The 25,202-nt window shown below is 42.6% G+C and overlaps 1 protein-coding gene across 3 annotated transcripts in view; it reads left to right on the forward strand.

Annotated features, from left to right (window-relative positions):
• The window catches only part of SRGAP2 (SLIT-ROBO Rho GTPase activating protein 2), a 114,318-nt gene that overhangs the window by 43,824 nt on the left and 45,292 nt on the right, over nt 1-25,202 (forward strand). For all 3 annotated transcript variants that reach the window (XM_074893548.1, XM_074893549.1, XM_074893550.1), the window contains exons 4-7: nt 4,718-4,880; nt 19,586-19,648; nt 23,296-23,511; nt 24,411-24,539. In XM_074893548.1, the coding sequence (XP_074749649.1) occupies nt 4,718-4,880; nt 19,586-19,648; nt 23,296-23,511; nt 24,411-24,539 (571 nt within the window). The remainder of the gene's footprint in view (nt 1-4,717; nt 4,881-19,585; nt 19,649-23,295; nt 23,512-24,410; nt 24,540-25,202) is intronic.

Below are 25,202 nucleotides of genomic sequence, written 5' to 3' on the forward strand. Positions count from 1 at the left end.
AATTTTACTACTTAAGGGCAAATACTGACTCCAGTCATTCTGTAGAATCTGTGGAAATCAAGCTCGCTCTCCATTATACCCAGCGGTCCCTATCGCATATTTTTCTTCCCTTTTTCATCCTTCCTCTGTGGTGACATGAAACTGGAAGCAGAGTGTATTTGCCAGCTCCTTTGAGAATTGAAATGGTTAATGAAAATCACAATTTGCTTCTCTGCCATCTGCTTGTGGTTATGATAGAAAAGGGTCTGTTGTAAACAGTTGTATAACTTCTGCTCTGTGTTGTGAAAACTGTTGCCATGTTCCACCCCAGAAAATGCTGCGTTTTTGGAGGTGCTTTAACAGTTAATGTGTGTAGTTTTAAAGGCTACTTGGAAGGTCTGAAGCAAGTAACTGCCTCTTTCCTTCTCTGTTTCATTTCTGTTTTAAGACCTGCCTTTACCTTCCTTTTGCCAGCGCTAGGAAAATTGTCATTAGCAAATAACGAAGGAGAGCTTTTGTCTCACTTCCTGTAAAAACCTTACCATGAAAACGTGGAACCTGTACAAAAGCAAGACAGACCATTTTAACAAGGTTCCGAAGGGGTTAGTGAAACCAACAGACACCAAGAAATTAAAGGAATTTAAATGAAAAAATCTTGAAGCGCGCAGAGCTGTGGTTGCATGAGGTTGAGCTCAGGGTGCGGTGCTCACTGCACAGACCCGAAGGTGACAATCCTGGTCGCGGATTGAAAGCATGTGGGGTTGTGATTATTTTTTCCTGCAGGATGGCCTTTCATGTCTAACCACACGGAGTGTGTCAACAACCCATCTGGCGCCATTAGACACCAGCAATTTTACTCACCATGCTTTTCATGGGCTCTTGGTATTTGTGCTATGTGCTGCCTTAGAATAGCTTCGGGTGTTGTGGTAGGGCAGCCTGGACAGCTGGGAATTGTCCAGTTAACTATTGCATCCCTCCTGGTTCCCATTTGGTGCTTCAGTTTTCTTTGGAAAGCAAAGCACTCATACCGTGCTGCTCCCCAGTCCCTTGTGTGTGTTCTTCTCTACAGTCATAACCCTTGGTCCGTGTTGCTCACAGCTCTTCCAGGCTGCTCGAGGTGGGGCTGGACTGATACCTCAGCAGGGTATCCCGGAACAGCCAGGTGCTCTTGGTGGAGTAGGTAGCAAAAATTCATAACGAGATGGAGGATGTGATGGGAGAGACTAAGGATCAAACCATCCGAGTTTTGGGGTTGGCAGTTCGTGGCAGACGAACGGTACAAAGCCTGCGAAGGCAAGTTAGCAGCACGCAGCTGGACGGCTTCTGGCTGCTAGAGGAGATCTGCAGCCACACTGGTCTTAGGAAAAGAGTGAAGCAGCAAAGTGATGAAGCAGTAGCAGGCTGTTAAGGGTTTGGAGGCAGGATTTTGAACAGCTAGAACACGATCAGCTGGTGGAGAGTCTGAGCTTTTTGTATCTGAGTTTCATTCCCAAACTTTTTATGGTAGTTGACTAATTTTCACTTGCTGAAGCTCTTCTACCTTCAGAGGTCAAATACCAAGTCAGTGTGTAAAGTACTTTTATATCATTGGTGTAAAGGAGCAAACCAACCAACTTTTAACATCTTTTAATACTGTCCTTCATAAATGTCTCTTTACAACCACCCACAGTGCTATCTTATGTAATTTGCTTCCTGTCTTCTGCCTGAACCACAGTTTGTCTGTTGGTAGAGATGGTGGCTCTCCAGATCGCCTGTACACCTCTGACCCTGCGCTGCTCCTTAGAGGAGCTCTTTCTGGAGATGCCTTTCCTCCTCCTGCCCTTTCTTTGGTGAAAGAAAGCTGGGTGTTGTCTCTGGTCTCACCTAAATAAAAATAAAACCCTTAATGTGTATATTACCTTATAGAATCATAGAATCATTTAGGTTAGTAAAAGACTTTAAGATCATTGAATCTTAACCGTTAACGTAGCACTGCTAAGTCCACCACTAAACCATGTCCCTAGGTGCCACGTCTACATATCTTTTAAATACCTCCAGGGGTGGTGACTCAACCACTTCCCTGGACAGCCTGTTCCAGTGCTTGACAACTCTTTCAGCGAAGACATTTTTCCTAATGCCCAATCTAAACCTCCCCTGGTGCAACTTGAGGCCATTTCATCTTGTCCTGTCACTTGTTACTTGGGAGAAGAAACTGATACCCATCTCACTGCAATGTCCTTTCAGGTGGCTGTGGAGAGCAATAAGGTCTTCCCCAAGCCTCTTTTTCTTCAGACTAAACAACTCCAGTTCCCTCAGATGCTCTAAGACTCACAAGACTTGTGCTCCAGACCCTCCACCAGCTTCCTTGCCCTTCTTTGGACACGCTTCAGCAGCTCCATGTCTTTCTTGTAGTGGGGGGCCCAAACTGAACCCAGTATTTGAGGTGCGGCCTCACCAGTGCCGAGCAGGGGGCAATCCCTTCCCTAGTCCTGCTGGCCACACTGTTTCCAATACAAGCCAGGATGCTGTTGGCCTTCTTGGCCACCTGGGCACACTGCTGGCTCATATTCAGCTGGCTGTTGAGCAACACCCCCAGGTCCTTTTCTGCCGGGCACCTTTCCAGCCACCTCTTCCCCAAACCTGTAGTGTTGCAGCGGGTTGTTGTGACCCAGGTGCAGGACCCAGCACTGAGCCTTGTTGAACCTCATACAACTGGCTTTGGCCCATGGATCCGGCCTGTCCAGATCCCTCTGTAGAGCCTCCCTACCCCCCAGCAGATCAACCCTCCTGCCCAACTCGGTGTTATCTGCAAACTTACTGAGAATGCTCTCGATCCCCCCACCCAGATCACTGATAGAGATTAAACAGAACCGACCCCAGTACCAAGCCCTGGGGAACACCACTTGTGACTGGCCACCCACTGAGTTTAGCTCCATTCACCACCACTCCTTGGGCTTGGCCATCCAGCCGGTTTTTACCCAGCAAAGAGTGCTCCCGGCCAGGCCATGAGCAGCCTCCTCGTGTGGTGGTGGCTTTAATCTCCATTTCAGCAGGAGTCAGAGCATACGGCTCCTTATCTGCACGTGTGCCCTTCGAGGGCTGGCTGCAGCCTGGTCAGTACCCGTAGATTCACAGTTCTATTAGCCAGCTCTCACAGTTAGTAATTAGCTCTCTGGCATATTAACAAAACAAACGGTATGCTGCAAATGCTGCTTGCAGATTGGGGGGCAACTATTTGATTTATATAGCTTAACATCTGGCAGTTTCAACCTTGTACTGTTCTGCATTTTGATCATTCCGTCTGGTTTTGCATGTCAGCAGTATCTGCAATACAGGACACTCGAGTATGAAGGAAGATATTGTCTCTAAACAACATCTATGCCTTCTTACATTTTATTTTCTGTTTTTTTTACTCAAAACACTAGGAGAACCAAAATCCCAGAATCGTTTTTATACCCCCTCCCACTATACACACACACACTCACACACTCCAAACCTTGAAGCAGTCCAGATCATAAGCTGCAGTCATTTCCTGAGCTTTTCATTTTTTTAAGGAAAAGAAACAAAGCATCAAGATCAGCTGTTCTGAAACTATTCTTCTTTAGCTAAAATTATCCATATTGCACTACAAATCCAACCATTGATGTCATGAGAAGGGTAATGAAAGTCTGCCATGGCTTAATTTTCACGTTTTCACAATGTCAGACATTTTTTGCAGCAGAGATTGCTGTCCTTTTAAGTGCAGAATATTCCCTTTTTCAATGGAAATTAAACCAAAATTAAAAAGAAAGTCTTTTAAGAGGAAAGATATCTGATACAATCACATACAATAATCAAGAGGAGCTTTGGCTTTCCATCAGAGATCTGATTTACCCTTTTCTAAATAAATATTATTGTACTGTAAACAAATGATAAACAGATCTGGAGAGAAGTAAACCATGTAGTTTAAGACTACACCTAGCTCTGCCAGTTCCAAACACTGCTGCAGGGCTGGTGGAGGACCATGCAAAATCCCTGCTAACATCCTTGCTTTCATCTAGTATGAAATGGTGCCTTAAGAAATGACTTACTCCTCTCAGCAGATGAAATGTTGATCCAAATAAACTGAGGTTCCTCTCATCTCCCCTTTTGCCCTTTGTATTGCTTATTTGCAGAGCGCAGAGTAAATCAGCCATAATAAGGTGGAGAAAGTTCAAAGATGAGAAAATAAAGCTTGTTGTATGAATGTTGCTTTCTCTTCTGCTCAGGACAGATATAGATCCTTGCACATAATTGGTTTTGTACATGAAACATAGCATTTTGTTTCCTATGCAGATGCTATTTAGCTAACTGGATGATTGAAATCTTTTTATTGTGGTTAAGTCACAAATGCCTGAGACAGCGCTGTGAAACCTATTGTCAGACACTGGAGCCATCACTCTCCCTCAGGCACTGTAATTTATGCACAAAATCTTGGATTCAAAGGAAAAAAATTAGAGCCTACATTTGGCATACTGTAGCTTGCATTTGCCCAATCTGTTTGTGGGGGACAAAAGCCCACGGCCATCTGAATGTAGTCATGTGTAATTGAGGGTGTATTTTCTGTATGTGCAATAGCCTTTTTACAGCCTTCCTCTGCTCTCCTCTCCCTCAGCAAATCCATACATCCCGTAGCTGGGTTTCTAGCGTTCATAGATACAGGACAGCATTAACAGAATAATTTCATCCTCTTCCGGTAAAGTCCTATCCAATTCTTGTTTCTATTTTGTGTCCTTTATAGGAAGGATCAGAATGTACTATCCCCAGTCAATTGCTGGAACCTCCTGCTAAATCAAGTGAAGCGGGAGAGCAGGGATCACACCACCCTAAGTGACATCTATCTCAACAACATCATCCCGCGCTTTGTCCAGGTCAGCGAAGATTCGGGGCGCCTGTTCAAGAAGGTAACTGAGTGCTACAATGCATGTATTTTTGTTGGGCCCTTACAATACAAAGTTTTAGCTATTACTTCTGTTGGATCATTTTATTGTTGACTGTGCCTAACACATGGGGCTTTTTTCCTCTTCGTGAATAACTGTGCTTGACTTACCTTTGATTTTTTTAGTAATTTTCTTCTACTTTTTTATGATTTTCCCAGAAGTGGTCAGTTGAGATTTGTTGGTCTAAATTCAGGCTGTTTTTTCCTCTTAACCTGTTCACGGTTTTTTATGCATTTTGAAACTTTTATTTAATAAGCAGAAACCCTCCAGGTCTTCAACTCTGAATGTAATCAAGAACAACTCTCTGAAGACAATTTTATACCCGCCACAGAGGAGAAACTACTGTTAAAAGAAAAATTAGGGAGAATTCCTACCGTGCAGGATAATAAAAGGATGTATTGTCCTTCTCTGGAAAAAGGAGAAAATGCAGCTGAGGTCTCTTTTGTTAGCCTTGTCCCCTTTTTCCTCCCCTTGATTTCCACCTGGAAAAAAAGGTGGGACAGTGTGGGAGGGTATTTTTCTATTAAGAATCTGTTCTCCCAGTTCAAGAAACACAAAACTCCTATTAAATGGTAATGCCTGGTCTCTTCAGAGATTTGTCAATCGCTGTAACATCTGCTAGTTAACATGTTTAAAGCATTGCAATTCTAACTTCGAAAGCGATTTCCCTTCCCCCACTCCCCACCCCCTTGCAATGTGCCACGATCTTGGAGAGTTATTTCTACTATTGCAAGGCGTTGAGAAGAGGGTTGCAGAAGAACTCGAGCTTTCTAAAGAATACTTTTGTGGAGACTCATCCTAAATCACATTGCTTCTGAGAGAGAAATGGAAGAGGAACACTTTTGATAAAAAACTCCTAGCGTGCTTTCATGTCTGTCTTTGCCTTCAGTAGTGTCAGTTGTTACATTAAAAAAGAATCAGGCAAGTAGTGCATGACTTTAAAATTAAAATCTGTTTAGGTGCCGTCAGCAGTAATTGGAGGCCTCTCTGGCTTTTCACTCTGGTCTTGACAGTCTTATGAAAATGTCTTGAGGAAAGTGTTCAGATATTTCTTAATATCTCTATATTGCTTTAACTGATAAAGAGAGTCTATATAATGCAGTCCCTTTAGACTGCTAGAAAATGGACAGTGTTCAATATTGTGTGTGATATTTCGTGTCAAGATGCACTTGAAGCAGCAGCCTCTTGTTGTGTGTTATCTGGAGAGCAGGATGGATTTGCTCTTTTACAGGTATTTGTGTGTGTTGGCATCTGATTTCTGTAGGAGAATGTCAGCGGTGCGAGTGCACTGTTGGGTTTCTTGTCCTCTGTGTATTTCTTGAGGTTTGTAATGGACAGCAACGGAGTATGAAAAATGTATTCATGTCTTACATTCTGTTTCTCTTCTTTTTTTGAGACATTGTCCCAGCAGAGGAGGAACCTTATCTTTTACACGTAGTGTCACACTAAGGCTTTTTTGACCTTTTAAAACTTTCTGGTAATTACATTATGGTTGATTAGATACTTACACAGGATTATTGAATGGCAGTTACTCTTCAATTCCTCTAATCCTTCCAAAGGATAAGTAATCTCCCCACTGAATTTCAACAAGGGCTGTGCTTGAGGAAGGTGGCTGAAAAAATGCCTCTGCAAAGAAGTACATGGAAATTGATATTATCCCCGTTTGGCTGGAAACTAGCATCTTAATTTTCAGCCACTTGTATAAGCATGGTTTTGCCCTGTTTTATTTTATTTTGGGCAGTAGGACTTGAATAAAAACAAGCAAATAACAGACCAACAACAAAACTTCTGGTTTCTTTCTCACGGATCAAAGGCAAACTCCCTATTAATTTGTGCAAACAAAAGGCACTTGTTACTAAATTCCAACTACTTGTTTTCTGACTGTTTGCCAGGCATACCGAATTGGCTGAAGGCCAAAACAGGTATTAGATTACTCTTCCACTTGTGCTGGGTGGATAAAAACAAAAATTGCATCCTGTCTTATCTAGAGTGTCACATAGTTGAATAAGGTAGCAGCTGATAAATAGAGAAATTTGGCTGAACTTGGAACTGCTGCAACTTGTGCTTTTTCTCTAGAATCTCTTACCTTCCTGAGCTGCAAGAAGCAGCATGAATTGGTACAAAAGGTACTGTAGGCTAGAAAACAGATGTGGTGTGTGGTTAAAATATTACAAATCAGCTTTATATTCCATGGATTTAAAAAAATGCTATCCATTTATAAAACCCCTATGTAGCATGCTTGTAGTACTTGGTATATCCCAAGAGCAGTACAAACAATCTTCAGAATCTCTCTGGACCATAAGCAGACAAATGGATGAAGTCACTTGTGCAGGGTTGCTCAGCAAGACACTGACAAAGCCAGGATGCCCTTCTGATTGGTATCTGTAGGTACTGAAGGGGAATAATTAAGTGACTCAGCAAGATACTTAGGAGTGGCATATGTTTTTGTGCCTCTAACTGCAAGTAAAATCATGCTAGCCCAAAGGGAAATTAGTCATGTTGATGGGAAAGTCTAGAAGAACATTCTCCTCCCTCTCCCCTTAGCTTCTCCCATCCTTTTTTAAATGTTTGACACATCCTTTCCCATTTTTTAATGGGGAAGAGCTACCATGGTACGTGACAGCTCAGAAAACTGAGTGCTTTTGAGCAGTCTTGAAACAGATGTAGTTTATACAGGAGCTACATGGAAAATAATGTTGCCTCACACAAAACTTTCTGTGAAGCTGTGGAAGGCAGATTTGGAGGTTCCAACCAAAATCCAAATGTGAACGAGCTCTGAATGGCATAGCTGCATTAGTGTGGTGCTGCATCTCAGCACATGTCTGTAGCTTCTCCACACATCTCATTAGCCGGGCTCTGTCAGTGAAATAACTGGCTGTATTACTTCTGAGACCTGAGTTTCCTGCCTCTCTTGTGCTGTGCAGACTTTCCAGCTCATTCACTGATTCTACACCATCTCCTGCCTGGTCTGACACATGCAGTACAGCCAAGCTGAAGTGCCCTGCACTTCAATGAAATGCAGCCTGCAGGAGGAAGAGCCTGTGCTGTGATGCTGTCGGGGTGCTCCGGTTTGGCTTAACACGAGACCTTGGTTTTTACTGTTTTCTGATGGAAATTGTAGCTGTTGGAATTGTGCTGCCAAGCTTGCTGCTGGTTTGGGAGCTCTCTGTCCTTGTCTCGTGCTACACAGGGCATCTCTGTTAAAAACAAGGAGGCTATTATTTGACAGTCTGAGGAACATTATTTTTTACACTTCTGTTTATAAAAAAGGTTATACATGGTTTTGACTGATTGCAGGTGCTCTAGTAACTTACATTTAGCAACTACTCACTGCGTTGTAAATACTGCTATGGGATATGGAGAGGATAGCGATATAGAGATCCTCATTTGCTGAGGGCAGTTGAAATAAAATCTGGAGGCATGAGATCCTTTTCTCAAGCCATTTATAATTTAGGGCTTTCTCGAATCAGTGCTTTGTATCATGCTGGGATTGAGCAGGTGAGCTAGAGAGGACAGACAGGGTAAAAAGGAGGTGCTTAAGATCCTTTTGTTGGTAAGCTCTTGAGTTGCTGTATCTTGTGCTGTCTGAAGGGGTTTTTTCAAACGAAAGAGATCTAAGTACAGCATGCTGCTGTAATCCAGCCTTAAGGCTGCAAAGGACCTGGATGGGTGTGATAAGGTCTGTGCTGGGAAGGAGACACGTCCTCAAGGGCAGCGGAGATGCGGAGGGAAGCAGGGTGGGAGCTGGCTGTGCTGCAGCCGGAGCAGCGCGGAGCCCGAGGTGGGCAAACCAGGTCTCTCTCTGTGTGGAAGAGCACCAGTAGTGGTGGCGATGTGGGGCTCATCTCTGCCAGTGACTGCGGTGGAGAATCCTCAGGCTGAGCCAGATTCTCGTGTGTTCACTCTTGGACCCCTCGGACCAGTCATACAATGGGCACGGCAGTGCTGATGGTGCAGCTTGGGCGGGTCTGTCTTGCAATTGGTGAACTTCTGAAATTCCAGCGGTGGTGCCTGCACTGCACTCGGGTTTTCAGAGGGTTTACCTTCGCAGCGTTTGGATTTGCAGTGTCACGGGAAGCCTGCGTGGTCTGTGGCTTTGTCTCCTGCAGTTTTTCTGTTCGTGTCTTATGATGAAGAGATCCCTCCTCTCCAGGGCCATGTTACGATGTGGAGGGTCTTAATTGTTTGAGTGTTAGATGGAAACTTGCCAGCCACTTCAAAGGTATCTTTCCTGATAAGAGAAGCTGTGTTTGCTGCCAAAGCCAGCCCTGAAGTGGTGCTGGATGTACAGTGTGTGTCAGCCCCATTTCTTCCTGCCTCTCAGATTTGTTTACTTCCTTGGTTAGCTCTCCCTGCAGAACCTTTACATGTCTGAGCGCGGGGCTGTTTTCACCAAATGTGGGTTTATATCTTACTGGAAACTTGCAACCTCGGGTGCAGGTATTCTTTGAACACGGTACTCTTTCTGTGCCCTTTGTTTTGGTTTCTCCGGAGGAAATGCTTTTACGTTTCAGTAAAAGATATTGCCAACAAGGGGCTTGCTGCTATAGCAGTCTTGCAGATGAATCTTGTTGGTGTCGGTGGGGATCTGGCATTTGGCTCCAGCGGCGCCGCTGGCCACAGGAACAGTGTCAGTGCAATCCTGCACTGCTACAGAAGAAAAAGAAGATAAATGGTGAAATAAATAACCGCTCTCTCGAGCAAATAAAACTGTGGGGGAACTGGTGGAATTGTCCTCATAACAAATTGTTACACTTTGGGAAGGAGGTAATATTTTCTTATTTGTCCAACAGTTAATGATTTAGCCCTGGGTTTCTTTTGTACAAGGTTGAAGTTTAAAGCCTGTGTGCCACCCGGCGTTGCTATTCTGGTCACCTCTCCCTCTCCTGGAAGACTGACCTGCTTTGATGTCAGCGCCTGTTCTCGTGCACGTTCCTTTTCATTCCTCCATCTACTTTTGTGGAGAGCACTCCTTTGATTTCTTCCTGCTTATCCTCCTTCAGTGTGGCCCTTCTATTTATATATATGTATTCAAAATACTTCTACATTTGAGCTGATTCACGTTTTGATTTCCTCTTCTCTCCATTTTCACCCTATCCCCCTGTCACTGTCATTTTAATGTGGCTCTTGATTTCTGGCTCAGCCAGACCCGGTACATCTGCATGGTACAACCTTTCTGTTTCTCACGTGGTTATTAGGTTTTCTTGCCTACGGACGTATCTTTTTAGAGGAGTCGCTTTGTATTATTTATACATGTATAGCCTTTTGAGAAGCAGTCTCTTTAATTTGGTATCTTTAATCACTCTTTCTCTATTGTCTCTAAGATTTCCCTAGAAGCAGACTGATAGTCTTGTTCAAATTTAAGAAAAAAAATAGTATCTTTTTTAAAGAATGGACTGTGGAAGCCTCAGTCATTGTGAGTAGTTTCTGAACAGATTTTTACACAACAAAATTGTGAAGCAATTAATAGGCAGAAAGGCAGATTTATTCTGTGTATGTGTAAGTTCGTGTGTCTAGAGGGGCCTCAGGACAGGCAGTGGCTGTTAGCTGGCTGCTTTCTGGAGCTGTGCCTCTGAACAGAGCCAGGTACCTTCTCAGCATCTGCCTGCCTGTTACAGGAACCTTTCATGCAGCATTGGTCCTACTGTGTTTAAAACCTACATCTTCTCTCTATTTTTAACTTGGGGCTCCTTGAAGCAGTGCTGACTGGAGATGCTCGGAGCAGTAACCTTGTCCTGCCCTGCTTTCTGGCTCATTCAGGTGGACGTGTCCTCTCAGTATAGAGTAGTGGGGACAGGAAGGGGTGGTTGTCCTACAGATCTTGCTTTGAGAGCATAGCTTTCCTTTACACTATTGTATCAAGTTATTATATTTATGGGACAAAAACCCTGTAAGGAATATAGAAAACAAAACTGAGGATTTGAAATCTGCTCCCTGTTTAATACCTTTGATCGTGGAAAAGAACAGTTTATCTACTTGTACACTGCACAGTGTTTGATGTGAAGCGAAAAATCCACAATGAGTTGGTTAAAAGCCTTGCAGTAATCAAGGAAGAAGAATTATTAATTCTCTTAAGGGGTCCATGCTTTAGATGACCTACTTTACAGCTGCAGTATGTCTCATTGCTGCATTGGTACCAGAATATGAAAAATCTTAAAATACACCACACATAGAAAAGCCACACACGTGAAAATGCTCTGGCCAAAATGTGCTGGGCATTTTGTAAAAATATTTCTCCATAACAGTATAAACATGTAAATATACAAATTCCATCAGTAAAACTGTCACTGAGGTGCAGAGCTGGTAAGTACGTGCTATATCCCCGCTCTCATACTTTCATCCTTACCCACTGCGTCTTTCTCTGCCTTAGGTGCCTTAGGAAATAGTCATGTTGAGTGCTTACTGTTTTCCCAGAAGCTGAAGGACACAGAGGCCTGTTGTGGAACTATACTTTCTGTTTTCTAATTGGGGAAATGAAATCTCCCGGTTTTCCTACCTGCTTATTTTTAGAACAAGTGGAGTGGTGGAAGGGAAAGGGAGTGAAATAATCTGTCCAGTGCTCTTATCTGAGTTAGCAGTACATAAATCTGCTTCTGAGTTAGAGATTTGATTCCCCCCACCTGTAATTGGAGTGGATGGGTTCTGTTACGCTGCTGACACTTCGCACCCGCTCGGATCCGATGATGCGATCAGAGCCTCTTGCCCAGGGTGATGCACTGAATACCCAAGGCTACAGCTGGCGTAGTTTTACTGCATATGGTACAGGCTAAAAATGTCACGTCTGCCTATAAATTGGGCAAGGAATACGCTGCATTTGGCCCTATTTAATGTGTGAAAGGCATCCATTGTTACTACATTTTGTTTCTAATTTCCTGTATGCTTACGCTGTCTTTCACTACACCAGTACGCTCGTCTTTAGTTTGCTGGGGTGTGAATTCGGGTCAGCCAGGAACAAGGTAACAGCACTTTTACACTCCAGGTCGTTCATCTGACTCTGATCCCTCCAGGCGTTTTTTCTTAGAGATGCACCACAGCAGTTTGAAAAAGGGCATTGGGGGAAGTCAATAGCACAAAGCTGTCGTGCGGAGAATTAAAACTGAGCAGAATTACACAACGTTGCTCCCAATATTTTACAGGACTTCACCGCTTGCTGGTAGGTCCTGCCACTTTCTGAAGCCGGTTTCACATGTGGCTCACTCAGTGATGGCAAATGTAACTGGCTTCACAACAAGAATGAATGCTCTCAGCCATAAAATTGCTTGGTTTGTTGGGATTGAGTGCCTGAAGCCCAAGTTTCTATAGGATCAGCACAGAATTCTGCAAAAAAAAAAAAAAAAAAAAAGGAGAGGAGAGTGGGGGTTGTTCGGAAGCAACTCTTTGAGCCCAGAGTATGGGAGGCAGCGATGTGACGTGGTTTCATGTAGGAATGGCTTTTCAGAGTACAGTATTCTGCTGTAATAAGGAAAATTCCTTATTACTGACATAGTGGTGAAACAAATCACTAGTGAAATGGTGGAGAAAACTAGATAATACAACTGCAATTTAAATATGACTGACTGATGCATAATGGATCATTAAAATGGAAACTGGTGATCTATCACCCAAAATATGTATGTATATTGTATGGCATAGATTTTGTTTTCCTAGCTTTTCTTTAAATTGTGGAGAGTTCGAAGCTTTAGAAGTCTTTACAGAATTCCTGTTCTATAGGGCCATGTGATAATGGCTGAGCACTTTATCCGTAAAGTTCTGGGAGAAACTTGCGTAAAACTTGCACAGGCTTCAGGTGGGTTACAGGCTTCACTGAGAGTACATCCTTGTGAAATAAGGGGTATGTTTATAACAAACGGATTGCACTGATGGTGACAATGGAGTACTTCTAGACAGCGAAGCTCGTTGATTGATTATATGAGAACATGAAAGTGATAAATCATATTTGCAACTGCATGCAAATGAATTAAAGGCAGGCCTGTTTAAAAAAAACCCACCACATTATCAATAATCTACCTATAAAGAATTCTAAACTTTAATTAACAAATTCTATTTAAGTGCTACCTGTATGATCTTGGAAAATTTTACCTGGCAAGCCTTCTCTCTAACAAACTTCCTAAGTAGAGGTTAACTAATGCATAATAAACACTCTGTATTGTAACCTTGATTTAGACAGGAATAAAAAGGATCTTGCACTTCTGCAAATTTCCTCACAGGTTTCATCAAGAACTCGGTCCACTTGTCTCCCAGCTCCCATTGTTGATTCAAAAAACATGACAACATTTAATGTTTGTTTTCTACCTAGGTATATTTAATTATTCCTTTTTAAAAGATGTGGAGAAATGGTCTTGTTAGAGAGCGGTTTTCAGAATCAGCAGATTTGGGTTCCAGTTGCAGCCCTGTCGCTGGCTGACATAATTTTAGGCAATGTATTAGATAAAATCTCTTACCTCGGTGTGTTATGCATTTACCCACCAATGGTTTCTGAGTGCTTCCTTGCTGTTGTTGAGTTTATACAGAAAGCATCTCGTGAACTTTACGGTATGTTTGTTTTGAAGCCGTACCATCTTTCTATCAGATTTGGAACTACGTTACTGAGCCTTGAGATCCGGGGCATAAAACATTGACAGCATTCCTTAGCTCTTGTATTTATTACCCCCCCTAAATATTTTGAAGCTGAAGTCGTTAATGTTTGGTGGAATGCGGAACAGCCAAGCGAGTGCTGCAGTAGATCCCAAAAACATCTTGATTAAATTAGAGGGGAGGTGGAGGGGAGGAGGGCTGGAACAAAGAGGCCGTTGAGAAGCTGGCACAGCGTGCTGGGAATTTATGTTCCAGCAAGGGGTGGCAGCAACCTACAGCTCTGCACATGGTGCATATACACCCTGTTGTAACAAAGGAGTATGTGTGCCTGTGTGAGCGTGTATGTTTATGCATGTGCATGCACGCACACTTAGAGCAGCTTCTTTTGCTTTCCTGTTTTGGGCTGAAGAAAAGGCTTGAGAAAGGCAGCGTGTGAGGGAAAAACCGAGATGTGACAAGTTAGCACTCCTGGGCAACAGTGACTGTTGTCACCGTGCTGAAATGACTTTCTTGTTCTCTTGGGTGCTGTTGATAATTTTCCTGGTGTGCAGAGAAAAGGCAGCCTGTGTTTATCGCTGAGCAGCGCGTACCTTGGCAGAGGGGAGGTGGTGCTGGCACCCCGCTCTTCCCCTTCGCCCGCCGCAGGCGTGTGTGGACTCCCGTGCTGTGCCGTCTTCCGAGAGTGTTTGTGATGCACAGCGAACCAGATCATCTCCCAGATCAACAGGACAAGTGTTTAGCTTGGGATAAGGAGGAGAGCAGGTTTGTGGGGACACCCCCTACCCACATGCAAACACAGGTTATTAGTGGAGCCAATTAGATAAGATTTTGCTGCACGAGCCCTTCCTCAGGCTTTTTAAGGCATGTACAGATAGACCTTAGTTGCAGGAACAGATAATAATAAAATTTATCAGATTTACTTTTGCTTTTATTTATTTGTTTTTCCTGGAAGATTGTTTATAAAATGAATCATTCTAAGCTCTGTCTGCCTTTGAAAAACATCATATAGGATTTGATGTTGAAATAGAAATTGATACCTGGAAACATGTGCAACTGCAGAGGCTGTGTTGTTGTTGTCCTTGGCATGCATTTCGTTCGTAATTCCACGCCACATTCTAGCACGATCTTGCAATCTCTTAGGCTGATGGTTAAGGTCAGCAGCCTTTAATCTGGATGCACTTTGAACTCCATGGGACCTCAGGAAACTTCTCTTTGTGCATCAGGTCCACCACCCTCTACAGCACTTGAGCATTTTCTTTTGACTTTCCCAAGCTAACCGTTCTGCTTCCTCCAATGTATTTTCATTTATCAGGGTCAGCTAGCTCAGCTTTTTTCTCCTAAACCTTTTTTTTGTGTGGAATCAGTACGGGGAGCAGCATTAAATTAACAGTGTTCATTGCATAGCTTGTTTTCATGACACCTGTGATCTATCTTACTTCATCTTAATGTAAGGTTTTTTCCAGTCCAGCAGTCTGGCAGTTTCTTTCTTGAGAGCTCATTTGGAAGCACAAAGAGTTTTGTGTTTTGACGATTTGGCACTTAGACTTCTTCTCTTCTTCTTCAACCTGAATATGCATTAAAATATTCATTTTAATCTATTTCGCATAATTGATGCTTCAGCAGTTTGTACAGTGAATGAGCAATTTTATGCAAGAAATAAGCAAATGGGCTGAAAAGAGCCGGGTGAAAGGCAGGTGATTGGTCCAGTCCAGGCAGTTTCACCAGCACAGTGAAGCGTGCTGCTGGAAAGCTCCTCCTGTGTGAAGAGTTCAGTGCTCAGGGCGTTGCAAACAGACCCAGCCAGTCACTTTCATTAATCATCTCCGATGTTGAGAAAAAGACAGTTATAAAATCTTTGTGACCCATATCACTGCGGTGATGAGCAGCAGCTTCAGCTTTTTTTTCTGCTTTCAGAGATAGTAAAACTGGAGGTCATGTTTTTGCAAAATCTCTTTGAGATTGGGAATCACTAACTTTTTTCTTTTCTTTAAATGAAAGAAAAAGCAGGATGTTCCCCTTCATCAGCGTTGGTGCCAGACACTTGTTTTTCCAGTAGCACATCTGGCCACCTGGGGAGCTGGTTTAGGAACCTGGGACTGGAAGGTATGAGAAGGTAAAGGACCTGACCTTGGATGCTTCTGCTTGTCTGTGCCATCGTGCTGCTGACAGCGCCGTGCCAGGCTGGTCTGAACGGGTCGCAACATACGTAAACAGTCACTGCAGAAATACAGTCAGCTATGAGAACTGCTGAACTGGACGGTATTCAAAACAGGATAATCTAAAATTAAATTATATAACCTTTCTCTTTTTGCTTTTTCCTTCACCAGTATGTTGACTTTTTTCTCATGGCTTAACACTATCTTGACTTCTTAGGCAGAAATGCTGGTTTAAGTATGGGTTTGTCTGCGTTACCTCTTTATCTTTTTCTTTTCCTGAACTTTGTAGGCATAAATAATCTTGAACCTATCAAATTTGCTTGCCCCAGTAGATATTATATACTTCTGACATGCAGAGCATGAAGATTCAATCAGGCAAACACTGCTGTAGTAGATAGTGAATGAGTAAAATCTATAAACTGAATAAAGTTATTCTTGTTACATGTAGCAGCAGATGCATTTGCACTTTCTAATTAGTGGGAAAGTGTGGGGAGAACATAGTTATTAGATTATGAGTGTTTAAGTCTGCCTGTTTTTTTTGTTGCTGTAGAGAAATAAGACGTCTGCTCTCTTCCTTGGTTTCTCCGATTACTCACCGGGATGTCTTTTATTAATAAAACCTCAGAAAATGTGGAATTTGGCGTGCTTTATCTCTTTCCTGCACCTCAGAATGATTAGAGCTATGAAATTACAGACAGAGGTTTGAAAATGTTAAAGATTGTACCTGAAGGGCTAAGACTGCATTTCTGAGATCTCTGTCATTAAATACGAGTAACTGTTGGGATTTTTTCCGGTTAAACATTTTATAGGAGCCAAGCGGTTGAAGCTGGCTGGCTCCTGTTCAGCCTGAGCAGAGACATCATTAGTGAATGTCACTTGGAGATGGATCCGTCCTTTCCCTCTGGATAGGGTGTGCAGTTGGTTTTGTTTGGTTTTGACAAGGTAACAAATCCCGGCGTGTCTGTGCGCTTCCATCTCTCTGTCTGTTGGGGAAGATGCTACAGCGAAAGCCTTGGGGATAGACCTTCCCCCCGTAGCTTTTCCCTGCGCTCTCCGGAGCTGCTGGTACGATTCCTTCTCTTCCACCAGACTGAGAGAAACATCTTGTCTGATGGCTGACAAAGGCAGCTCTGTGTTGTACTTCTCTCCCCACCCCCATTTCCCCCTATTTTGGTACCCAGCTTACAAGGTTGACTCAAAGGCCTCTCCCTCGTGTGGTGCACTGTACCACACTTCATGTAAGGAATAATTGCCTGTTATCCTTAAGTTTGGGTTTTTTGAGGGAGCTTTCCCCTTCAATTATGTTCTGGGCCCAATATGTGGTTTTATAAATAGTTGATGATTGATGTCTCCAATTTCCCCTCCTCTTCCTTTTTTATTTCACCTCAAAGTGTGTATTGTATAATGCTCTGAACCCAACAGCTCTGCTATGTTTATAATACGTGGTAATCTTGGCTGGTTGCTACAAGGCAGGGATGATAACCAGCTCCCCGTCGGAATGGGTATGGATTTTCCTGGCATTCCAAAGGGGTGATCGGGTGTGATAATGTGCGCCACGGAACAGGATTGAAGCAGTAAATTAAAATCATTTCAGCAGCCTGTTGGGGTGAACAGGATAACGGTTGGGACATCGCTTCTTGGAGTCTTCGACGGCAAAGAAAGGAAACATCTGTTTGGGTCTAACTGTGACTTTATTGGCTTTAATCCCTTTCAATAACTGTAGGCTGAAAGATATAAATTATATTACAAATATGGAGATTTTTTGTGGTCATTTATACTCCTGCTATAGAAAAAGGGGATTTGTTCAGGTTTGTGTGCACGGCAGTGCTGCGCCGTGGCAGCTGGAGACGGCAAGGCTGGAGCGTGTGGCTGCACCTTTGCTTTGCTTTGCGAGGTGTGTCAGTGCGTGCTGGCTTAATGTGCTTTTTGATGTGTCTGAAATCCTCCGCTTTTCTCGTGGAAGCTCTTCAGAATGCAAACACTGACAGTTTTAGCATGAAATCCTGTTTCTAATGAAGCGAAGATTAATAGTACCATTGAACTCATTAAGAAAGTCGCTTCGCCCTCCTTTGCATACAAGCTATACTGCATGCAGAAACGCCTCTTCAAAGAGGGCTTTGCATACTGAGGTGCCCTGTGTCGGCAATTATGGATGCACGTTTTCGGACGTTCCAGTGTGTTTATTAGAAAACCAGAAGTTTATCTGTTCCTGTATTTACTAAAGCCAAATGTGCACCAGCTCTTCATGCAGTAGTTGAGTCCAACTGCGATGCAGAAGTGCTGACTGCTCCTAGCAGGGAGTTTAAATAAGTAAATATATTTTTAAAATCTGACACTTGGCTGCAGGCTAGTTCAGGTGTCAGCTGGTTTTGACAACCAGTCATGTCTATCTGTACTCTGTTTTTTGGTTTTTTTTTTTTTCATTCTGCTGTATTAGTGAAGGAAACACGTTCATGAGTCATATAGCCTTAGGTTTAACTAGGCAGCTCAGTAACGCAAGTGTCCCCCAGGACAGAGTGATTTGTATTGGTATGATTAAATTATGTTGTCGTCCTTGTAGTTTAAAAAAAAAAAAAAAAAAAAAAGCTGATTGCTTTGTTGAGGTAAATCCCATATTGATTTAAAATGTGAATGGAAATGGGAATGTATGCATGTAAAGCCCTGTAAGAGTAATTTTATTGTTTTTTGTTGATGTGTTGGTTCTTTTTGTAGCTCTGGTGATGATATACAGAAGTGAAGGAACATTTACCAGAGGAAGCTAGAGGGTGTGGCAGGCTATTGTATTTGTGGAAGAAGAGGTAAATCTCATGGAGGCTCAAAGGAGAGCTTGTGTATCTGAAAGCACATACTTTTTTTTTTAGCTCTGAATGGCTTTATCGTACAAAACTAAAAAAAATAAATACATTGACATTAACACTCTGCTTAAAAATAGACTGCAGGCTCTGTATAGCCTTTCAAATACAGTCAGCACAAACTCTAGTTGGAGCATCTCCTTCTGTACCAATGGGCAAAAAGACCTGCTGTCGAGCACATGTCCCTGCTCCTCCAAACTTCCCTGTGACAAACTCTGCTTCTGCTTTTTCAGCAAGCCATTTCCACTCCAGTATCCAAAAGTATCCAAGAGTGACTGTTGCCGTAGTGAATCTGGGAAATAAATTTAATAATCTGTGCACGAGGCTTATCAAGTGAGAGCTGGCAGATACTTCAGCACGGTTTCCCTCCTGGATCCATCTTCCTAACTTGTAACACCTTGCCAGACCCATCTGAGCAACCTCATTTCCACAAGAATCGTTATGATGGGATGGCACTGGCAACTCGTGATGTGCGTGTGGTCGAGGGACAAGGAATAGGAGGGGCAGGTGGTACCGAAGGGCTGGGAGTGAGATACAAGGACAAAGGAAAGAGCAGCAGGACTGCCTAGAGAGATGGGAGTGTGAGGGGGGTGGTGGCCGGCCGTCATCGCAGCCTCAGAGTCTGGCTTTGTCAAGGAGGTACCTTACATCAACAAAATTGAAGTATTGCCTGTTTTGTGATAGGATGTTCAATAAAGGAGGATCATTCCTGTTGCCTTTCTTATCCTGCATTTCTTCAGCTTCCATACCAAGCTGTCCTGTATTCATAGTCTTTCTTGATCCTGCTTAAATGGGCAAATCTGTGTGTTTCCAGGCTTGTAATGTTGAAAATCCCAGATTCTCTGGAAATTTCCCCGTCTCTATACCGTAAGGCTTTTCTGAGTGTGCATATACAACACTTCGGTTTATTAATACTCTTTGTGCAATTTGACCATAAGTGGCTCTGGGCTGAGCAGTTATTGGATTTGGTAGCATAAATAGCGGTGCTTAATTGAGCCTAAATTATTTGTAGATGTAGAACATGCTCACTTCCTCTGCCTTTTTACCATCTTCCCCAATTAACTTTCATTTCTCTGTTTTGTTGCAGAGCAAGGAAGTGGGATTGCAGCTCCAGGAAGACTTGATGAAGGTCTTGAATGAACTCTACACGGTAAATCAAACTGACTTCTTGGCACCTTTTCAGGCAGAAGGAAGAAGTGTTTGACTTCTCCCAGCCTGCTGTGACAGCAGAGACTAAGCACCAAGACTGATAAATGTCTGCCGTCTTTGTAGTTTGGGGCAGCTTGTGTTCACCAGTCTGCAGAGCACCATAAATCTCACTTTTTCACTCTCTCCTTATACTGTTTCAGCTCTGTAAGTGTTAGCTCCACTTCTCAAAGATCTCACCTCAATGCACACCTGCTACTAGCTGCAGTGTTGGTTTTAAACAGCGTCAGAGATATTAGAATTATTTCCAAATACGCTAAAAATCTCCAGTCCATGGTTTTGTGTGGTCTGAGCATACAAAGGCAGCATACAGCTTCAGCGGGGAGACCTACTGTGTTTATTTGTTCCTCAACTCTTTCAGCAAAACAGCTCCCTTTAGAGTAATAGTCTTCCATCTGTGCTTTTTGCTTCTCAGTATGTCCATTGGAGTCACCAAGAAAGAGGCACTGCCTTGGGAAGGAGAAGGAATGTGTTCATAAAAGTTCATATGCTGCTTGGGGATTTTTCTTCTCCGTAGATGAATGGAAAAGCCTGTTGTCTGATTAAATTTTTGCTTTCTGCAGCTGTTACTGAGCTAGTTCTCTTTCAAAAGCAAAACCTGCACACAGTTTTGTGGCTCAAAATATCTTTTGTCCTTCTTTAATGATACACTGGGTCATTACACTGAGGTATGTGTTCTTTCCTTCGTTCTTTTCAAAAGATGGTCCAGGGATGTTTCTCAAGCCATGGCGTATCAACCTTGTGATGAAATTTGGTATTAGTGTCAATGTTAGAGTATTAGGGTGTTTCTCTGAAATTTCCCATATCAACAAAATGTATAGAAGGGAGTTGTTTCCATAGAGCATCGAAGCCAAATATTCAGACTTTTAGGAAAAAAGGGAGCTCAGGAGTAGGAAAAATGTTCTTTCTGCTGAAATGGCAGTTGAGGAGCTCAGACACTGAATCCAGTTTATGATTTTCCTCCTTTTCTGGGTTAGAGTTTTTAGCATTACTGGGTCTTTTCTGTGGGCAAAGAGAGTTTGTGTTCCTCGACAGGAAAGCCAAGAACAAGCAGTATGGTGGAAGCTGGAGGCTCTTTGAGGCTGACCTGTGGTTCGATGTACTGTCGCTGTAGTTAGTACAGCTTTGGTTTACAACAGTATGAGCAAACCGCGTTGTGCTCCTGTTCCTGAAAGGCAGACAGTTTACTTGGGGTGTGAAGGTGGCTTTGTCAATGTAGCAGTGCCTGTCAGCAGCGCTGCCTACTCTAGAAATTATTTTTTATTTGAGGGCACAATCTGATTCAACTTTTGAGTCATGTACTTGGATGGCATCCTACAGAAGAATATAGATCTGTCTCTGAACACAGACTTTTAGGAACCAAGATTTATTTCTAACCCAAGTTCACATGGCACTGAAGTTGATAAGGTGGCTGGGTAGCAGAGTTTACATAGACATACGTAATAATTTCTGCACGGCAGGCTCTGACAGGTCATTGAGCCAAATACTGAGTCCTGTCTCTGTCACTGGAAGGAAGATCTTCCAGAATTCAGCCTTTGATAAACAAAGCGATGCAGGGTATTAACTTTTTTAATGTCAGTGCTAGGAACTTTAAATCTATTTATTCATTCCTTCTGCTGTAAAATTCTAAATTCTCTCTTCACTAGAAAATTTCTTTTCCTTTGAAAAAGCCACTTCAGCTGATCATATGAAAAGATATTTCTTGCTGGACTCAATTTAATCACTGGTGGGATTGCTTTTATTGGTACTTTTAGAAATACTTCCACCTCTTGTTCTGCTGGGTATCTAAAGGATTGGCAGAATCCCTATTTTAAGGCAAAACTGATATAGACAAAGTCTTTAGTTTCCCTAGACAGATAAAACATAGAGGATTGTTATAACCCGTAAGTTTTTGCCCTGAATGGTCCTGTGCAGTCAGTCCTTGACCATGCTCTTGCCCTCAGCAGGCACTAGTGAGTTGACAGTGGCCCCGTCACCAAAGGGGGGGCAGGCAGAGCTTGTAGTTGCCAGTGTGGCACCAGCAGCAGGATAAAAATCATTAAAACTGTGATTTCTTTTTCTGCTTCTCTTGCTTTCTGCCAGTTCCACTTCCAGTGATAGAGGAAAAGAAACTACTTTGCATCTATTATTATAAATGCCTGCTTTATAGTCTAAGCATATGCAGGAGCTGAAAGTGTGTGTGTGTAAATTATTCAGAAAGTCTCTCTTTAATATTGGCTGCGTTCACATTCTCTTTCATGTTTAAATACACCGTCTCTTTGTATCTGAGAACCTTTGCTGATCACTGCATAAAGAGAGAGCATGCATCCTACTTACGTAAAATTATGTTATGGTTCAGACTAAGGTGGAATAGGTATAAATGGGTTTTCATCTGGAATAAATTATTTGCAAGTGGGGTCTTTATTAATGCTGGAACGACACTATTGGGGTGCCTTTATGCAGCTGTGCCTTTTTTTGGCCCCCTCTCAAAATTATATCATCATAATGTTTGCTTTGGTTTGTGAGTTGAATTGCTTTGCATTTGTGGATAAAGCTAGTTTGTATATTATGTCCTTTGGTGTTTTGGTTTTGTTTCTTAATACAAAGCTAGACATGAATATCTTGTGAAACAAATGGGGGGGGGGGTTGTGACGTTGGGGGATATTTATCTACACTTATAAAAAATGTGCTATAATAAAAATTGCCAATATAATACAGGGTCCAGGTCTCCCTGAGCAAAAGAACCACACTCTTTTATTAATCTTTTTATTAGATAAGGTGAACAGAAGTACTTTTACATATCAAATTTGATTTAAACAAATCGAACCTGAGTTGCTTTTGCAGCCACTGTGTTCAGACTATTGATTTACATACGGTTCCTTGAGATTTGTGGTGTTTAAAGGACTGATTCATCCAGATGAAAGACTGATAGGCATCCCTTCTGAAACCTTACCTGCTGATGAAAAGCTATCATTTTCCAACATTGGCATATAATTTCCTTTGAATAGCAAGGAGGCTGGATTTAGTCTCTATCTTTTTTTGGGTTTTATGACTCCTTTATTGGATTGCACAGGAAGGCGCATGCCAAAGTTAGACAAAGAAGCAGCTGCAAAATAAGCCACTTTGCTTTCAGATTCGTTTTGAGAGCCACACTTTCATTCGTGCATCTTCTCTCAGGCTTTTTTGAGATGTGAAATTTCACTGAGTGTTTTGCTGGTTTAGATATTTCTAACTCACAGCTAGCAACCAGGTCTGACTTGCTGGTCACTGTCCAAATGCCTTTGCTTAGTACAGTGTCTTGCCTTTAGTATAAACATGATGGATGGCTATTATGAAAGACTTATGTTTAAAGAAACTTATTGTTTTGGGGAGTGCATTGACCAAATTAAAAAAAAAATGTCGTAGCATGTGACTTCTTTCTTAGGATTTTTTTCTCCCTCCTAGCCTGTGAGCTTTCCCAATACATGTATTGCTGTTCTCCCTAAGACTTGGTCATGCAGATGAAGTAAGGCAAAACATCTGTGTGCCTAGTTTGTTGGTTAGGTAAACCCATTTCTTCCTCTGCAAATCGAACTGTGGTGCTTTCTGACTCTTGTGTATCGTTTTCTGCAGGTTATGAAAACCTACCATATGTACAACGCTGACAGCATTAGTGCTCAGAGCAAACTGAAGGAGGCAGAGAAGCAGGAAGAAAAGCAGATTGGGAAGTCAGTGAAACAAGAGGACAAGCAGACGCCGCGCTCCCCTGACTCAACTTCCAACGTCAAGTTTGAAGAAAAACATGTTCGACGAAGCTCTGTCAAAAAAATAGAGAAAATGAAGGAGAAGGTACTTCAATACCATTGCTACTGCTTCTGTGGAGTGCTTGAGGAGGGAACCTTTGCAGTGGTTCAGCACAGGAGCTACTGAGTTCCCTCCTTTGTGACATTCCAATGCAAGTCTCAGTTTTTGTACAAGTTTGAAACATTCAGATTTAGGAAAGGCAAAAGCTAGCACCGAGTTTCTTTTAAGACAGTCAGATACGCATTTTATACTGTGCCAGGTTATACGGGCATGGCACAAAAAGCTAAACCGAGGTTAGAGTATGAAAGTAACAACTGCTGCCTTGGAAGTCATGGTTAATGTGTTTTTTTCTTGTACACGGTACAAGATTTTTGTTTACCACTTCATGCCAGCGTAAGATCTGACCTGTGGTACAGAGACATGCGACCCCAAACTGACTTCATGGGCAGAACCGGTTGCCTTAGCAATCGGTCAGTCAGTTAAGTAGTTCAGCACTAAGGTTCAAGCCAATAGCAGGTGAATAGTTATTTTTGGATTGATTTGGGCTCTCAAAGGACCAAGTTTAGGCCTAGCTTCTGTTGGAAGAGGTGGGGTGCCTGCAGCAGCCCTCAGACTACCTATGGGCTTCTAGCAGCCGCTCTAGTGGTGCTGGAGCTGGGCTGTAGCTTCATAAACCCACCTTGTTCCCTGAATCTTCCCCAAACTGCAGTCTGTTTTAAGAGAAGACTTTAAATGCAAAACTCTCTAGTGTAATAATGTTTAAAAACATCTAAATAATTAATCTAAATTCTAAGTCTTTGTGTCTTGATAAAACTGGAATGCAGATGAATGAAAACTGTATGAGCAGAGTAAGACTTGTTCGGTGTTCTCTGGTGTTACTAAGAACGTGATTACTGCTGCTGCACCTCTTTTTAAAATACATTCTGGTTTTGTTTCTCTTTTAGCGCCAAGCGAAGTACACAGAAAATAGACTGAAGGCTATTAAGGCAAGAAACGAGTATCTGCTAGCTCTGGAAGCCACCAATGCATCTGTATTCAAGTATTACATTCATGACCTGTCTGATCTCATTGATGTAAGTGCTGCTGCCTGGGTGCCTGCAATGAATATCATTGCCATTAACCCTCCCCTGTGCCTCTCCTGCAGCAGCTCCTGTCCCAGCACAACTGGAAACCTCTGTGGAATGATGGTCATGGATGGGCAGCTTAGAGGGTAACAACAGGCATGATAATTGATCATTAAGCTGTTAAGTGAGTCTTTCTTAGATGGCTAACTCAGTTTGTTGCACAGTTAGAAGCTTGCACGAGAAACCTGGCATTGAAACGTGTAGAAGGAGGAGTTGCTTAGTTAAAATGAAACTCAGCTTCAGTATCACGCTGTTGCTTGACATTTTCTATTTACTATTTTAAGCAAACCTGCAAGAGTGTAACTCAGAAGCACATTTAAAAAAAGAATGTTAACTGTACAAACAGTATACGAGTTGGTAAAAGAAGTCAAGGACAGAAGCATTTTCTAAAGCTGTGTTCAACTTGTTTTGAAAAACTGCATATATTTCAAGGTTAATGCTTTCTTTAGCGTGTTTCACAAGAGGGATGAACCTCCCTGCTTTTTAGACCTTCCCTTCTCTGATACCCTGACCCACCAGCTCTACAGCAACTTGCTGCATTGCTTCTGTCATTGTCAGTCCAGCTCTGAAAGGTGCCAGAGGCGTGTCAGCAGGGATGGAGGTCCCACTGCT

This window comes from Strix uralensis, chromosome 24 (genome assembly GCF_047716275.1).
Source record: "Strix uralensis isolate ZFMK-TIS-50842 chromosome 24, bStrUra1, whole genome shotgun sequence".
In the NCBI taxonomy this organism is placed as follows: domain Eukaryota; kingdom Metazoa; phylum Chordata; class Aves; order Strigiformes; family Strigidae; genus Strix; species Strix uralensis.